At 43.8% G+C, this 18,057-nt stretch overlaps 1 protein-coding gene across 5 annotated transcripts in view; it reads left to right on the forward strand.

The window, feature by feature from the left end:
* ADAMTS13 (ADAM metallopeptidase with thrombospondin type 1 motif 13) overlaps positions 1–18,057 on the forward strand; it is a gene marked incomplete at its 5' end in the record, with an annotated part of 44,251 nt that overhangs the window by 1,934 nt on the left and 24,260 nt on the right. Inside the window, 8 exons of one of the 5 annotated variants that reach the window (XM_081848458.1) lie at positions 10,214–10,280; positions 10,723–11,006; positions 11,749–11,890; positions 12,474–12,613; positions 13,782–13,865; positions 15,254–15,378; positions 16,112–16,258; positions 17,435–17,569. In XM_081848458.1, coding sequence (XP_081704584.1) covers positions 10,214–10,280; positions 10,723–11,006; positions 11,749–11,890; positions 12,474–12,613; positions 13,782–13,865; positions 15,254–15,378; positions 16,112–16,258; positions 17,435–17,569 — 1,124 coding nt within the window. Of the gene's footprint in view, positions 1–10,213; positions 10,281–10,722; positions 11,007–11,748; positions 11,891–12,473; positions 12,614–13,222; positions 13,301–13,335; positions 13,517–13,543; positions 13,563–13,781; positions 13,866–15,253; positions 15,379–16,111; positions 16,259–17,434; positions 17,570–18,057 lie in introns of those variants that run through there. The other 4 variants (XM_081848459.1, XM_081848462.1, XM_081848461.1 and 1 more) reach the window with 4 other exon arrangements.

Raw genomic sequence — 18,057 nt, forward strand, 5'->3', positions numbered from 1 at the left:
ATGGCTATCATATCACCCCTTAACCTCCTCTTCTCCAGGCTAAACATGCCCAGCTCCCTTAGCTGTTCCTCATAAGGCATCGTTTCCAGGCCTTTGACCATTTTGGTTGCCCTCCTCTGGACACATTCCAGTTTGTCAGTGTCCTTCTTGAACTGTGGTGCCCAGAACTGGACACAGTACTCCAGGTGAGGTCTGACCAGAGCAGAATACAGTGGCACTATTACTTCCCTTGATCTAGATGCTATACTCCTATTGATGCAGCCCAGAATTGCATTGGCTTTTTTAGCTGCCGCGTCACACTGTTGGCTCATGTCAAGTTTGTGGTCAACCAAGACTCCTAGATCCTTTTCACATGTACTGCTCTCAAGCCAGGTGTCACCCATCTTGTATTTGTGCCTCTCATTTTTTTTGCCCAAGTGCAATACTTTACATTTCTCCCTGTTAAAATTCATCTTGTTTGTTTTGGCCCAGTTCTCTAATCTGTCAAGGTCGTTTTGAAGTGTGATCCTGTCCTCTGGGGTGTTAGCCACCCCTCCCAGTTTGGTGTCATCTGCAAATTTGATCAGGATGCCCTTGAGTCCATCATCCAAGTCGTTGATAAAGATGTTGAATAAGACCGGCCCCAAGACAGAACCCTGTGGCACCCCACTAGTCACTCTTCTCCAGGATGAAGAGGAACCATTGATGAGCACCCTTTGGGTTCGGTCAGTCAGCCAGTTACAAATCCACTGAGTGGTAGCATAGTCAAGACCACATTTTACCAGCTTCTTTACAAGAATATCATGGGGCACCTTGTCAAATGCCTTGCTGAAATCAAGGTAGGCTACATCCACTGCGTTCCCTTCATCTACCAGGCTTGTAATTCTGTCAAAAAACGAGATCAGGTTAGTCTGACATGACTTATTTTTCAGAAATCCATGCTGACTATTGGTGATCACAGCATTCCTTTCTAGGTGCTCACAGACTGTTTGCTTAATGATCTGCTCCAGAATCTTCCCTGGTATTGATGTCAGACTGACTGGGCGGTAATTATTTGGGTCCTCTCTTTTCCCCTTTTTGAAAATAGGGACAACATTTGCCCTCCTCCAGTCTGCCGGGACTTCGCCTGTTCTCCAGGAATTCTCAAAGATGACTGCCAGTGGTTCTGAGATCACATCTGCCAGTTCTTTTAATACTCTTGGATGCAGTTCATCTGGCCCTGGAGACTTGAATACATCTAAACTAGCCAAGTATTCTTGTACTATCTCCTTAGTTATTCTGGGCTGTGTTTCCTCTGCTGAATCATTTGCTCCAAATTCTTCAGGTCGGGCATTGTTTTCTTTATCAGAGAAGACTGAGGCAAAGAAGGCATTGAGGAGTTCAGCCCTTTCTGTGTCCCCTGTTTGCATTTCACCATCTTCTCCTCTGAGTGACCCCACTGTTTCTTTGTTCTTCCTTTTGCTACGAACATACCCATAAAAGCCTTTTTTGTTGCTTTTAACCTCTCTAGCAAGCCTGAGTTCATTCTGTGCTTTAGCTTTTCTGACTTTGTGTCTACACGTGCTGGCTATTTGTTTGAATTCCTCTTTGGTCGTTTCCCCCCTTTTCCATTTTTTGTACACATCCTTTTTTAATCTTAACTCAGTTAAAAGTTATTTAGATAGCCACCCTGGCTTCTTTAGGCACCTTCCATGTTTCCGTCTCATTGGTATTGCCTGAAGTTGTGCTTTTACTATCTCCCTCTTAACAAACTCCCAGCCATCATGACTCCCTTTCCCTTTAGTATTACTGTCCATGGGATCTCACCCAGCACTTCCCTAAGTTTTATGAAGTCGGCTTTCTTAAAGTCAAGAAATTGTTTTGTTTTTTTTTATAAATATTTATTAAAGTTTTTAAATATAAATGCACAAATAATAAACAGTCTTACTTCTATCACAGACATAATTTCATCACTTCTTTGGACTTCCTCACGTCTCCCGCTCCCATTTACATCGTTAAAAGTTTTTTCCAAACAAATTATCAACTTGTTTACAATCTCATGTCCACTCATTCAAATATAATCTAGCACTTCTTCCAAAAAATTTTATATTTTCTTTAGTCTCACTTATCATCAAATTTCAAATCTAATTTAGTGGTGGCCAGTTTTTTATAATCTAGCATCCTTCTTAGCATTCAACCAAATTACAATGTTTTTGTAGATACTTCTTGAATTTCTCCCAGTCTTCCTCCATCTTCTCTTCTCCCAGGTTACGGATTCTGCCTGTCATCTCGGCCAGTTGCATATAGTCCATCAGTTGCATCTGCCACTCTTCCAGTGTGGGTAGATCTTGAGTTTTCCAGTTTTTTGCGATGAGTATCCTTGCTGCCGTTGTTGCATACATAAAGAATGTTCGGTCCTTCTTTAACACCTTCTGGCCGACAATACCCAGAAGGAAGGCCTCTGGTTTCTTAGTGAAGGTATACTTAAATACCTTTTTCAGCTCATTATATATCATTTCCCAGAAGACCTTCACCTTAGGGCATGTCCACCAGAGGTGAAAGAATGTTCCTTCGTTTTCTTTACATTTCCAACATTTATTATCAGACGAATGGTATATTTTGGCAAGTTTAACTGGGGTCATGTACCATCTATATATCATTTTCATTACATTTTCCTTCAGAGCATTACATGCGGTGAAGTTCAGCCCAGTGGTCCACAACCTTTCCCAGTCCTCAAACATAATGTTATGCCCAATGTCCTGTGCCCATTTTATCATAACCGATTTAACCATTTCGTCTTGTGTATTCCATTTTAACAGCAAGTTATACATTCTAGATAATACCTTAGTCTTTGGTTCTAACAATTCAGTTTCTAACTTCGATTTCTCCACCTGGAACCCTAACTTTTTATCATTTTTAAAAACTTCTTTAATCTGAGCATAATGTAACCAGTCTCGCACCTTATCCTTCATTTTCTCTAAACTCTGCAATTTCCAATTGTCTCCATCTTTTTCTAATATTTCCCAATATTTTGGCCATTTAGCCTCCATATTGGGTCTTTTTAGGGCCTTAGCCTCCAGAGGTGAGAGCCACCTTGGAGTTTTATTTTCCAGTAAGTCTTTGTATTTTGTCCAGACATTAAACACTGCTTTCCTGACAATATGGTTCTTAAAGGCCTTATTGATCTTAACTTTGTCATACCATAGGTATGCATGCCAACCAAAAGCATTGTTAAAACCTTCCAAGTCCAACACGTCAGTGTCTTCGAGAAGTAGCCAGTCTTTTAGCCAGCAAAAAGCTGCGGCTTCATAGTACAACTTTAAGTCTGGCAGGGCAAAGCCCCCTCTTTCTTTCGCATCTGTTAATATCTTAAACTTAATTCTGGGCTTTTTGCCCTGCCAGACAAATCTGGATATATCTTTCTGCCACTTCCGGAAGCACTCCGTTTTGTCCACGATCTGTAATGTTTGAAACAAAAACAACATTTTTGGCAATACATTCATCTTGATAGCAGCAATTCGGCCTAACAAAGAAAGCTTCAATTTTGTCCAACTATCCAAGTCTCTCTTAATTTCAGACCAACATTTTTCATAATTATCCTTAAATAGACTCAGGTTTTTTGCTGTTATGTTTACCCCTAGGTATTTTACTTTTTTAACCATAGTTAGTTCTGTTTCTCTCTGAAACCTTTCCGACTCTATATCTGTCAAATTTTTTCCCAACACTTTAGTTTTCTGTTTATTTAATTTAAATCCTGCCACCCGACCAAAATCCTGTATCAGTTGTAATACTCTTTTCGTACTAGATTCTGGCTCCTGCAGAGTCAAAACTAGGTCATCTGCAAAAACTTTCAATTTGTATTGTTTCGCTCCGACCTGAATCCCTTCCACCAACCGGTCCCCTCTGATCAAGTTCAAGAGCACCTCCAGAACCGAAATAAATAACAAAGGGGAAATCGGGCAGCCTTGTCGTGTTCCTTTTTCAATTTTGAACTCTTCTGTGACCACATTGTTAACTATTAGTTTAGCCTTTTGTTCTGAATATATTGCGTCAATCCCATTCTCAAACCCCCGTCCCACTCCCATTTCATTCAAATTTCCCTTCATAAATTTCCAAGAAATATTGTCAAAGGCCTTCTCCGCGTCTATAAAAATTAACACTGCTTTTGTATTTATATCTGTTTGCAAAAGTTCCAAAACGTCAATAATGTTCCTAGTATTTGCAAACATATGTCTGCCTGGGAGAAAGCCTGCCTGGTCTTTATGAATTACTTCATTAAGAACTCTTTTAAATCTACTTGCCAAAATGTCTGCAAATATTTTGTAATCCACATTCAGAAGGGAGATGGGACGATAGTTTTTAAGTTGTGTCTTTTCAGCTTCAGATTTTGGTATCAATGTGATAAAAGCTTCCTTCCACGATTCCGGCGCCTTCTTCCCTTCCATAATTTCATTACAGACCTCCATCAATGGTTGGATCAGATAGTCTTTTAATGTCTTATAATACTTGGAGGTCAGACCGTCTGGCCCTGGAGATTTGCCCAATTGCATGTTCTGGATAGCTTGTTCAATCTCTTGCTGTGTTATTTTGTTGTTCAGGATTAATCTGTTTTTTTGTGACAACTTTGTTAGTCCATTTCTTTCCAAAAATTGTTTAATCTCAACCTCATCTTGCGGCCCTTGAGTGTATAATTTTTTAAAGTATCTCTGGAAGCACTTTCTAATTTCCATGGGGTTCTGGATATTTCTTCCTTCAATTTCTAGGTTTGTAACTGTATTTAGTTTCTGTCTCTTCTTCAACTGCCAGGCTAGCAGTTTCCCACATTTATTTGCCGATTCAAAAGTTTTTTGTTTCATTAATTTAATCTTCCATTCTATTTCTTGGTTTATCAATTTGGAATATTGAGCTTGATACAGTTTAATTTCTCTCAGAATCGGCTGTGACTTCGGATTTGATCTTAATTTCTTCTCCAATTCTTTGATTTTCTGCAAAATCTTATCCTTCCTTTCATTTTGTGTTCTTTTCTTTACAGTGTTCTGTTGTATCAAGAACCCCCTCATCACAGCTTTGCTTGCGTCCCAGATAGTTCTTTTTTCCACCGTAGTGTTCATATTTATTTCAAAATAATCCTTTAGAGTTTTTTGGGCCTTCTTGACAATCTCCTGATCTCTAAACAAGCTATCATTCATCTTCCATCTAAAGGAGCCGGTTGGCAAAAATGTCATATCCATCTTCAGCGCATTATGGTCGGAGCAGGTCTTTGGGCAGATTTCCACTTTTCTGACCTTGGGTGCCAGACCTCTAGATATCCATATTTGGTCGATTCTTGTCCAAGTCAGTTGGGCTTCAGAGAAGAATGTTCCCTCTCTTCCCAGGGGGTTCTTAGTTCTCCAAATGTCAATCCAGTCCATATTGTCAGCCATTTCAAAAAAGGTCTTTGGCAGTCTGCCGTCTTTTGTAACATTTTGATTTTGTGACTTATCCATGTTTGTCGATACGACCCCATTCATATCTCCCATCATAATGATGTTGTTGTAGTCCAGATAGTCCAGCATAATCTCATGCAACTTCTTGTAAAATTCCGATTTCCCGTCATTTGGTGCATAAATTCCTAATATCAAAATCTTTTCTCCTTGATGTTGTATCTCAATTCCTAATATTCTTCCATGTTCGTCTTTGAATAAGAATTTAGGTGACAGGCTCTCTTTTGCATATATCACCACTCCTCGCTTCTTTACTCTGTCCGAAGATATGAATTCTTGACCAAGTCTTTTGTTTATTAACACCTTTCTATGGAGCCTAGTCACATGTGTTTCTTGTAAGCAGATAATATCCAATTGTTCTTTTTTTAATATATGAAAAATTTTCCTCCTTTTTTCCGGGATGTTGCAGCCATTAATGTTCCAGCTCAAAAGTTGCAGAGACATCCTGAATAAATCTGGTTATTTTTCAAGGGGTGGTATCTTATTCAGAGGATCTTCAGGGTCCAAGGGTGCAGGTACCTCTGGTGTTTCAGGCCCTGGAAGTTGGTCAATTCCTTTGTGAAGGTCCTCTCCGTATACGTTCAGAAATTTATCTCTATCTTCCGATGTTCTGATTTTGATCTTCTTCCCTCTAAAAGTAAAAGATAGTCCTTGAGGAAATTCCCACCTAAAGATGATTGAATTCTTCCTTAGTAGTCTTGTCAACTCCAAATAGTTAGATCTAAGATCTAGCAGTTGTTTAGGAATATCCTTGTAGATCTCAATTCTTTTGTCCAAAATGTCCAGTGACTTTCCGTAGTGTAGGCCCAAAATCTTATCCCTTTCCTCCTTTGACCTCAGTATTATCAAACAGTCTCTGGGCTTCTCTTTCTTTAGAAGTCTTCCGAGCCTAAAAGCCGAAACAATTTTAAAATCCTTTTCCTCTAAACTCCAAAATTTGGAAAATTCTTTAGTCAAAAACTCAGCTAGGTTGCCTTCTTCCACTTCTGGTATTGCTCTTATCCTTAAATTGCTCTCCCTGTTCCGCAGTTCAAGCATGGACAAATAGGTCTGATGTTCACCTACTTGTTTGCAGAGTGGTCTTACCTCTTGTTCTAAATTTTCAAGTTTTTGGCTGGTATCTTCAGCCAATTTCCGATTTTCCCCTGCAGCCTCCTTCAATTCTGCGATTGCTTGAGTATTCTGTGCAACTTGTCCAGATAATTTATTTAAACATTCTGTGTTCTGCTCAATTTTATATGTTTGCTCATCGGCTTTCTTGTCCAAAGATTCTACTTTCTTGTCCAAAGATTCCAATTTTTCAAAAATTTTCTCTAAAATAGCAGTGCTTGCCCCTGAGGCCATATCTTCCAGTTGTAATTCCTCAGTTTCTCCCTCCCCTGCCCGAGGCAGAGAAACAGGCAGAGAGACAGCTTCCACCTCAGAAGGCAAAGTAGGCACAGATGATCTACGTGCCTGTGAGGCTGCGGTTAAAGTTGTCAAAGTTGTTTGTTTAGTTCTTCCTCTCCTTCTTGTACCACTCATTCCAAAGTTATCTAAAAGTCAAGGTCAAGCTGAGTTGTTCCCATGAGAAAGCCACGGCCCAGATGGTAACAGTCAGCAGAGGGCCGGGAAAGGGAAAGTAAAATAAAAGTCACTGTTATAGGTCCCAAATCCTCTAGGGGGAGTTTAAAATATTTCAGGAAAGAAATCAATTTCAGTTAAAATAAAGTCAGATTTCTAAGTCCAAGAACCTTCAATAAAGAGATTTTTCAGCAGAGTTGGGGTTTAGTACAGCAACAGTGTTTCTGATGGTGCAAGCTGGTAATCCAAATGCCTTAAAGTAGCAAGTTCAAATTCTCTCAGATTGTTTCAAAGTTCAGATTCAAAGTATCCAAACTGCAAACTGCAAGCTGACAGCTCAGTTTCTCAGGCAGCTCCAGCGCCTGGGGTTTTTAGTTAGAATGTAGCTCCAAAGGGAGAAAGATATCCCCGTGTAATTAAAATATAAAAGTCCAACACATAAAATTATTGTTCCACTTAGAATAAAGTTCAATGGGTGCTCAGATCAAATAGTTTAAAAGATCTCTCTTTGCCTCCACTCCTCCAGCTCTTTGCGTTCAAGTTCAATGGGAGCGGAAGACGGACTTCCTGTTTTTCGTCACTCCGCTTTCAGCCAAATTTAATATTTTAAAGTCCCAAATTGCATACAGTCAGTTGTTTACTCACGAGTTGTTGTTTTCAGAGCATAAATTTCAGGAAGAAAGGTCAGCGCTCACTGGCAACAGCTACGCGGCTTCACTCCGCCGATTGCGGAACGACCCACAGCGCCGCAGCCTCCTCCGCGATCCGGAGCCCCTTACGGGGTTCCTTCAACGTTTCGGTGGCCGCTGCTGGCGCCCGCCGGGTCCCGGGACCGCAGGCTTCTGCTGCCTGCGGGTTTCCGTTTCGGGTCTCCGCTGCGCCGTAGCGGACGACCCTTTCTCGAGCGGAGCTTCCCTTCCCGTTAGGAAAGGGCAGCCATTGCCCTTCGCGCCGCCTCCGGAAGTCTCTAAAGTCAAGAAATTGAGTCCTAGTATGCTTGGCTGCTCCTTTCCGCTGTATAGTAAACTTCAGAAGAGCATGATCACTCGTGCCTAATGATCCTTCCACTTCTACCCCACTAACCAGGTCATCAACATTGGTTAGGACCAGATCTAAAATGGCTGTTCCTCTTGTTGCTTCTCCCACTTTCTGGACAACGAAGTTGTCTGCAAGGCCAGTGAGGAATCTGTTTGACCTTATGCTCTTGGCTGAGTTTGACATCCAGCAAATATCCGGGTAATTGAAGTCCCCCATTACTACTATCTCCCTTCCTTTTGCATGCTTGGCCATCTGTTCCAGGAAGGCATCATCTATGTCCTCCGTTTGGCTTGGGGATCTATAGTAAACTCCCACAATGAGGTCCCTGTTATTCTTCTCTCCCTTAATTTTGACCCAAATGCTCTCACTTTGGCTTTGAGGTTCTAAATCTTGGATCTCTTCACAGGTATACACATCCCTGACATATAACGCCACTCCTCCTCCTTTCTTGTCTGGTCTGTTTCTCTGAAATAGATTGTATCCCTCCATTATTACATTCCAGTCATGGGACTTATCCCACCAGGTTTCAGTGATGCCTATTATGTCATATTTAGTTTGCTGTACCAAGAGCTCAAGCTCATCTTGTTTATTTCCCATGCTTTGTGCATTAGTGTACAGACACTGAAGTCCATTAATCATTCCCCTGTATCTCTTATTTAAGGATTTTTTCCTCCCACCACTAGGTCTGCGTGCTGTTTGCTCCATTTGGTCTATGGAATTTGGATGATCATCTTCAATTGATAGACTCCTACCTTCAGGAGCACTGTCTCCCTCCCCCACATTAGTCAGTTTAAAGCCCTCCTGATGAGGTTTCTGAGATTTTTGGCAAAAACATTCCTCCCAACCGTTGTGAGGTGCAGCCCATCGCTTGCCAGAAGTCCATCTTCAAGAAACTGCAGTCCGTGATCTAAGAATCCAAACCGTTCCTGTTTACACCATTTGCGAAGCCAGCTGTTCACTTCCACTATTTTTCTCTCTCTCCCTGGGCCACGTCGTTCAACTGGGAGGACAGATGAGATGACAATTTGTGCATTTAATTGCTTCAATTTCCTGCCCAGAGCCTCATAGTCTCTTTTGATCTTCTGGAGGCTATTGCTTGCAGTGTCATTGGTTCCCACATGAACCAAGAGGAAGGGGTATTTGTCAGTGGGTTTTATGATTCCTTGCAGTCGTTCAGTTACATCTTGGATCTTAGCCCCGGGGAGACAGCACACTTCCCGAAACATCTTGTCAGGCCCACAGATCACTGCTTCTGTTCCCCTCAGTAGGGAATCCCCTATCACCACTACACGCCTCCTCTTAGGTTTGGTCGGGGTTCTTCCGTGAGCTGTCCGTTCCAAGGTCGCCTGCACATTCCCTGAGGACTGACTTTGCTGCTCGTCTTCATATACCTGATCGACTGTAATGAGGGAGAGATCCTCAAATGGAGTCTGCTCTTCGTCTTCCATGCTAGGGGAGAGGACCTCAAAGCGATTGTGTATTTCTAAACAATCAGAGCGAACCCTGGGCCTCCTACTTCTTTGAGTCACGTTTCTCCATATATCTGGCTCCTGTGTTGGTGAACTAGCCTCCTTCTCAGGGGAGTCCCCTGTCTCCTCCTTGGTGGAGACGGTGTGCTCTGTTGCTTCCAAGAAGAGCTCCAGCTCTCTAATTCTTTGGAGCATAGCTACACGTTCCTCCAGTTGCTGGACTTTGTCTTTTAAGAGGGCAATCAACATGCAATTGCTGCAGGTAAAGCTGCCTACAACCTTTGGCAAGATGGCAAACATTGTGCAGGAACCGCAGGCGACTGCAGCTGTTCCCTCACTCTCCATCTTGAGAACGTGTCGTTGGGGGTGGCTACAGCGGTCCTCCATCATAAGAAGCGTGCAGACAGGACAAATAACTCTCCCCCCCAAAAAACCCTAGGTCTCCCCCAACAAACGTTTGAGACTAGCTCCCCTAAATCTACGATATGGATCAAACTGCGTGCGCCGCTAGACGCGCGCCGCTGCCCTGCAAGCTCTGATAAGCTCCTCCCACAGCTAATCACCTACCTCAACAGAAACCCTGCCCCCTCTGACCTTTGCACAGGGAAAGCAGCTAATCAGCCACAAGAAACACACACACAAGAAGTCAGGTCCACACATTCATAGTTTCTGACTCTCTCCCTGCCCTCTTGCCCCTTGCAGACGTTTCTGGATTCTTTGGAAACTCATGACACTTCCTCATATTTTGGCACCAGTTCAGTATTTGAAGGTAAGAAGTTAGCTACTACCCTGCTTTTGCATTAGCAAGCCCAGTCTGGTTTCAAATGGGTCGTCTGCTCTGCAATTGCAGGGGGGAAGCCTTCCATTCACTACCAACTTTGTAACTTGGGTTTGGAGGGAGGAGGAGACGCTGAGTGTGTGTGTGTGTGTGTGTGTGTGTACGCGCGTGTATGATTATTAAAATTTGTATACCACCCTATACACACTGGTCTCAGGACAGTTCACAGGATAAAATCACAACAAAATGCACAATCAAAATGAAACAAAAACAACCAAATAGCACCCCCCCCTCACACACACACATTTTAAAAGAACATTTGAATGTCAATCAGCCAAAGACCTGGTTAAAGAATCACTGCACTTCTTTGAATTCTTCATCAATATCTATTGTTTTTATTAACGCCAGGTGTTTCCACTCCCAATTTCCACAGTGCCAGAGTTCAAAGTGGTTTACCTGACTTGCTCCTGTGAAGAGGGCCATGATGGATGGACATCTTGCAAAGCCCAACTTTGCTCATTCAGAGCCTCAGGGGAAGTCTTTGCCTTCAAATTCCCAGAGGACCAAGCCCTCTTTCCCACTTCCTTTGTGAGCAACCGAAGGCTGAGCTCATCCAACAGTTTGCTACGCCGTTTCTGGGGCAACTGTTTTGCTGGGGGACAGGTCCTCAGTCCTCCAGGTGCAGAAGGCCGAATGACATATTGTGAAGGGCAGCTGGTGAGTTTAGTCTCAGAATGTTTTAAGAAGAAAAGATCCCCCACGAGGCAGGCAAATATCACATTTCTGCAATTATCTAAATACATCAGCTTGAGCTCCAAGATTGGCAGGGGAGGCCCTGTTGGTGATGTTGCCTTTGGGGGTTACCAAGTTGGTGCTGACCTGGGACAGGGCCTTCTCAGTGGTGGTTCTCCATTTGTGAAATGCATCTGGCTAATAGATACTCTTTCTGGCAACTTTGAAATTATTAGCTGTGAGGATATGTGATTGTTTCTATATATTTTACAATTTTTAAAAACATCATTAAGTGAGAGGTATTACTTTTTGGGGTGGGGGTGGATGGGTTTTTGGTTTGCCAGCCTGGGCTTCTTTTACAGCAAGGGAAGAATAAAATTCTAATTTTATAATCATAAACATATCACATAGTTAAACTATGGAACTCATTCCCAGAGTAGGCAGTGATGGCTACCAATTTGGATGGTTTAAAAGAGGACTGGAGAAACTCACAGAGGATAAGGCTTTCAGTGGCTACTAGCCATGATGGCTAGGCTCTGCCTCCACAGCTGAGGCAACAATACTTCTGAATACCAGTTGCTAGAGACTGCCCCACGGGAGAGTGTTTTTGTGCTCAGGCCTGCTTGTGAGTTTCCTGCAGGCCACTGTCAGAGGCGGGTGCTGGACTAGATGGGCCTTTGGCCTGATCCAGGAGATTCATCTTTCTTATGTTTTTACCTCCTCCTAGCAAGGATTTGTCATTGTCCATGGTGCTAAAATTCACATTAAGCCAGTTAGAAGACAAGACCAAGGGCTGCTGATGGGCCCACTCCTTCCCAAACCTCACGTCATCTTAAGGACTCAACAGAACTACAAAACAACACAGACAGGTAGGCATTTTTGTCAGAATCTTGTCAAGAACCAGGGGGTCTGGTCTGCGTGTCAGTCTATGTTGTTCAGAGTAGGAGTGGGGAAGAAATTCAGTACAGCAAAGGCGAACCTACCTGTCCTCTGAAACAATATGCAAATCAAAATGCAGACACCCCCTGAAATTCGCAATGCAGGTCTCCAGCCAAGTAATACTTTTAAAAACGCATATAGTATGTATGAAATACGTTAGCGATAATGACATCCATAGATCTGAAGGCATCCCTGTTTAGGGAAGCTTTTAATATTTGATGAATTATTGTATTTTAATATTTTGCTGGAAGCCTCCCAGAGTGGCTGGGGAAACCCAGCCAGATGGGCGGGGGTATAAATAATAAATTTTTTTATTATTATTATTATTATTATTATTATTATTATTATTATTATTAACTGGATTATATAAGAGAAAACTGTGTAAACAATGTGTATATTAGGAGAACGAAGGAAGCAGCCTCATATCGGCTCTGAGCACTGGTCCAAATAGCTCAGTACTATTTACTGGCTTGGCAGAAGCTCTCGAGGGATTCAGTCTGTGTGCTACTGCAGGGCGGAAGTTCCCGTCCCGATACCGCAGAGGGGCTGAAGGGGACGTGAAACACTTGGAGCTTTTGGTTGTGGTGGGCCCAGATGTCTTTCAGTTCCACAAAGAAGATACCGAGAGGTACATCCTCACCAGCGTGAACATTGTGAGTTGCTCTCTGGCTGTATGCAGGTGTTTTCTCTCTCTCTCCCCCCCCCCCTCCTTCTTTTCCTGATCCTGTGGCAGTTTGTATCTTTTATGTGATGCTACACTAAAAATGTTTAAAAGGTCCTGCAGGATCAGGCGAAAAAGAAGAGAAGGATTCTCAGATCCCAAGGGCCAGCCTGATGCCCTAACAAGACGTTTGCAAGCAGGGCATGAACGCACTAGTAGCTAGAGCACAAAAAATAGGTGTGACGCAACAATATCTATACATCAGCAACATCTAGCAAACTCTGCCAACATCCTGATAGCGCTGGAGGTTTGCTTCCTCCCCTCCACCCACAGTAAAATCCCTGCTTCATCAGACCAAACGTTTGTTTTATTTTAGCACTCTGTTTCACTTCCATGGTGGCCAGCCATGGGCTTCCAAAAAGCCAAGCCTCCTCCTTTGCTCTTCCTCCTTTCCCCCCTGCAACTGGAATCCAGAGATAGTCTGCCCCTGGATCTGGAGGTTCCATTCAGTTAAGCGTTTGTTATGTATTGGGTTTAACACATTTTATGTTACAAGGCGCATTCTAACCAATCATATAAGCGCTGGTAGACGAACGTTCTAATGGCAAGTAAGCACATGCACTTTCAACTGTCAACTGTCAACGGTCAACGGTCAACGGTCAACGGTCAACGGTCAACGGTCAGTTCATGCTTGGCATTATTATCGTCCAGTCAGTTTGGTTCTTGTGTTCCTATGAGTGAGCTGTTGTCATTGACAAATGTTGAATAAACTTAGTTGAGGAACTTATACTGCCTTGGGCTTCTGACTTTTTCCGAGCATTTAACAGCGTTTCTGAGACTGTTTCAGCTCTCACATTTATTGCAACAGAGAATGCAAAAAACCAGTGTTTAAAAGGTGGCCCTTTCCTTCCAAAGCTTCACAGAACAAGTTGAAATGGCTTGTGTTCTGCACTGTAATTCATCTACAGCTGTTGATATGCTCATAGCTTTGTCTTAAACCAGGGACTTGTATCCCTCCATGTAAAGTTAGATTAAAACTCCTTCCATCTATGACGGTTGGCTATGCTGGCTGGGGCTGATGGGAGCTGTAGTCCTACAACATCTAAAAGAGCCACATGTTCCCCACCTTTGCCTTAAGCTTTCTTTCTTTTTCTCAACAGGGAGCAGAGCTTCTTCGAGATGCGTCACTGGGAGCACAGTTCAGGGTTCATCTAGTCCAAATGATTGTCCTCACTGAACCTGAGGTATAAATAAATAAATAAAGACTGTGTCGGCTCTAGGCGTGGGCGATGTATTGATTCATCCCCCGACAATGGTTTTGAAACCTGCATCACAGTGACAAATTCACGATTTTAGGCAAGGCAATATACTGTGAAAGCCAGCAGGTGTCACCAGTGTTTCATGCATGGCCTCCTCAGTCCTCAGCTCTCCTCAGAGAGCCATGCAAGGCCACCTGAGGCCCACTCCCTCCCTCCCTCCCTCCACTGCCCAGCCATCCCCTAAGATACTGGAGTGGTCCTGATGGCAGCAGCCGTGTCTGCACCTACCTCTTGAGTCCTGCACTGGGTCACTCGCTCGCCCACCTGCCCACTTGCCTGCCAACGCCATCCCTCCTCCAGCCAAACAAGTGGGATGCCTCCTCCCTTCTGGCTCACATTTGGCACTGGGAAGCGGAGGCATGGCCGAGTCCTTTGAGCCCCTGAGGAGGCAGCATGCAGGGAGCAGCGGCAAGAGCAGTGCTAGCTCCTCTTCCTCACCTCCAGGCCTTTATGGTGGTAGTGGCCGTCCCCATTTCTCCCCTCAAGCGGCTGCCCGCAAGATGGAGGTTGTGGGACTGGTTGTGGCGCTGGCACCATGAGGCGCAGCATGAAGCAGTGAAGTTCATGGGGTAGACTAGAAGGGAACAAGTGCGTCTGCTTGGGGGCAGTGAGAGGCGCTGAGGCGAGGTGATACTGTCGGTATATGCTGTCCCATCAGTGCAGATAGAAACTACAATGTGGTACAAAGGAGGAATGGCTGTGGAGGGCTGGCTGGCTAGTGTACTGAGATAGTTCAAACCGCTTTGAAGTCCTCCTTCCTCCTCATTTTCAGACATCATTATATATCACTATATCACAGTGTTTGGCTGGTGATACATCACACTGTTGAAAAGCAGATATAACCCAGCCCTAGTCAGCTCCAGGTTTTAGTTGGCCCTGGCTCATGACACCCTCAGGTTCTAGGGACTTTTGTCAGTAGAGTGCCCTACTGGAAACCTCCAGGCCTAGTAAGCTCATATGGATCTGTGTGCACTCAGATCCAGAACCCTCCTCAGACAGGAACAAACTAGCACTTAGATTAAAATATTAAAGGGAGCCATGAGCCAAGCTAGGATCAATAACTCATGAACGGTAAATGAAATGAATCCAACTCATGAATGACGTCCCTAATTGGGTGGTTGTTGGCCATTGGAATGGGTAGGGGGAGGCAAGGAGCCCAAACAGTAGATGGAGCCCCAGTCCATGGCAAGCAGAGCCATAGCCATTGAGAACCAGAGACAACTAATTCTCGTTTGTGCTCATCCTACTCCCTGCTGAGTTTTACAAGGGCACCGCTGAGACTAAAGTGGCCTCAGTGAACACCCTCTCTCTAGGAAGGCATCGACATCTCTACCAACATCACTTCCTCAATCATCAGCATTTGCAAATGGGCTGGGAAAGTCAACCCTGAGAATGATTCGGATCCTCACCATGCAGATCTAGTTCTGTACGTGACCAGGTAAATTAAGCTCTCTCTCTCTCTCCTTTCTTTGAGTGATGTGTAATGGAAGGTGGACCATAGGCCCAGTGTGTTCCAAGTTTTGCTTGCCTGAACCTCTCCCATGAGCACATAGTCCCTACATGGATGGTGTGAGAGCACCCAGTGCTGGAACTTAGCAGCTCAGTAGGTCTTGCAATGCCATGGAACTGCAAAGCAGCTCTTGATAGCCTTGTCCAGGGTCAGGAAAAACTGTGGCCCTCCAGACTCTTAAGTCCCATCAGCCCCAGCCAATACAGCTAGTGGAAAGGGGATAATGGGAATTGTAGTCCAACAGCATGGGGAGAGCCACTGGTTTCCTATCTCTCCATCTGCCTGGGCTCCTCGAGACAACATATTTACTGAGCAATTGCCATGATCTGCTTGCACAAAACTTACACAGAGGTTAGACAATGCCTGTCTTTATTGAACATCCAGCTTGATTTGCTTGCAGGAAGTTTATATGTCTTTCCATTAGTCATTTCTTAATGCTGCACTTTTCAATGCATTTCCCCACCACTTTCCTAACTTCAAAAAAGTCAAGCTTTGTTTTAAAGTAGATTTGTTGCGCTAGGGCAACAGAGTTCTTTAATCCCACTTTAATTGTACACACCTAAATTTTCCAGTATGCACTTGCACTCCCACAAAATACATTCTGGAGGAGCTCCCCATCCCATTGCTCTAGTGTTCTTCCTCTTTACCTGTTTTGCTTTAGATTTGACCTGGAATTACCTGATGGAAACAAGCAAGTGCGTGGTGTCACTCAGCTGGGTGGGGCCTGTTCCAGTTCCTGGAGCTGCGTCATCACTGAGGACACTGGATTTGGTCTGGGAGTTACCATTGCCCACGAGATCGGTCACAGGTCAGTGGGCAAGGAATTAATCTCATCATTGTTATTTATTGAATTTGTATACAACCCTTCATCCGAAGATCACAGGGCAGTTCACAACATTAAAAATACCAAATGAAAACACAAAATGCATGATCAAAAACAAATCAATAACCCCCCCTTTCATAAATGCATTGAAAAGGTCATAGAATGTTTAATCAGCCAAAGTTCCAGTTACAGATAGGTAGCCGTGTTGGTCTGCCATAGTCAAAACAAAATAAAAAAATTCCTTCCAGTAGCACCTTAAAGACCAACTAAGTTAGTTCTTGGTATGAGCTTTCGTGTGCATGCACACTTCTGTGTATCTGAAGAAGTGTGCATGCACACGAAAGCTCATACCAAGAACTAACTTAGCTGGTCTTTAAGGTGCTACTGGAAGGAATTTTTTTATTTTGTTTTAATCAGCCAAAGGCCTGGTTTTAGAGAAATGTTTTTGCCTGGCGCCTAAAGATATGTAATGAAGGCTGGAAGGCCTCTTGTGTTTTGAGGGAACATACAAAGCTAAGGGCAGATCCACAGCACACATTTAAAGTGCATCTAAAAAACATGACTTTGCTCAAAGAATCCTGCGAACTGTAGTTTGCTGAGGGTGCTGGGAAATGTAGCTCTGCAAGGTCTGCTTTGTGCTTTGTATACAGCCTCTAATATTTTTTCTTTGTGACTTCTGGGTGGTTTTATTGCACTTTTCTAATTTAAAACCATGCAATACAATTCAAACAGCAAAGAACGCTCTATTTTAATATATGGTGTGAATACAGCCAGAGTGCATGATCTGTCTTCAACCTGGAAAAACTGGAGGTTGGGGGGGGGGAGTTACAAGCATCTGTCTGTACCCACATCCATATCCAGCACTCACATGTATTCATACACACATTACAGAGAGGTTTGGGATCTTTTGCTGGAGTTATAACTTGATTCCCTTGTGCTGACCTTTACGAGGTGTGAGGAGCTTAGGATGTCTTCCTGACTGGCTTTCAGAATATGTTTGTGATAAGGCTGGTACCAGGGTCAAGCAAGGTTCATGCCATGATTTGCAGAAATAAACCACAGAATTTAAGTTCAGATTCATCCCCCCTCTCTCTCCCCCCCATTCACACTTCCTTCCTTCCTTCCTTCCTTTCATTCCTTCCCTTTTAATTTTCATTGCAGCTTTGGGATCCAGCATGATGGAGAAGGGAACCGATGTGCAGGCAATGGGCACATCATGGGCTCTGAAGGTGGCCACAACAGTGTGGATTTGACCTGGTCCGCCTGTAGCAGAGAGCAGTTCTTAACATTTGTCAGGTAAAAGGGCCAAGGGGCGCTTCGGACCATGTATTTTGCAACCTCTTGGGCAGTGGTGGATTGGTGTTCCTTGAGATTGGTAGGGCAGAAGGTAAGGAGCACAATAGTAGTGTGAGCCAGCCAACATCAGAGCCAACTAATTTTTGTTTTTCCCCCATCATCCACCCTGCTGAGTGCCCCCACCCCCTGGAATGGTTGTAAGTAAGAAGGCAGCCAGGTGGGGGTATGCCGGGGGGGGGGGGAGAGAGACTGAGATTGGCAGGGCTGTGCCCTTCTCACCTCCTAATGGACCATCCTTCACTTGGTCCTGGGCACACAGTTAATGGGAACAAAACACCAGGCAAGAGAAGCCACATACACTTTTTATAGATCATTTCAACAATGGGATTCTGGGATCACATCAGTCTATATACAGGAAGACCACCAGTAGCACTGTGGTCTAAACCATTGAGCCTCTTGGGCTTGCCGATCAGAAGGTTGGCAGTTTG

Source organism: Podarcis erhardii (genome assembly GCF_964252035.2).
Source record: "Podarcis erhardii genome assembly, chromosome: Z".
Classification (NCBI taxonomy): Eukaryota; Metazoa; Chordata; class Lepidosauria; order Squamata; family Lacertidae; genus Podarcis; species Podarcis erhardii.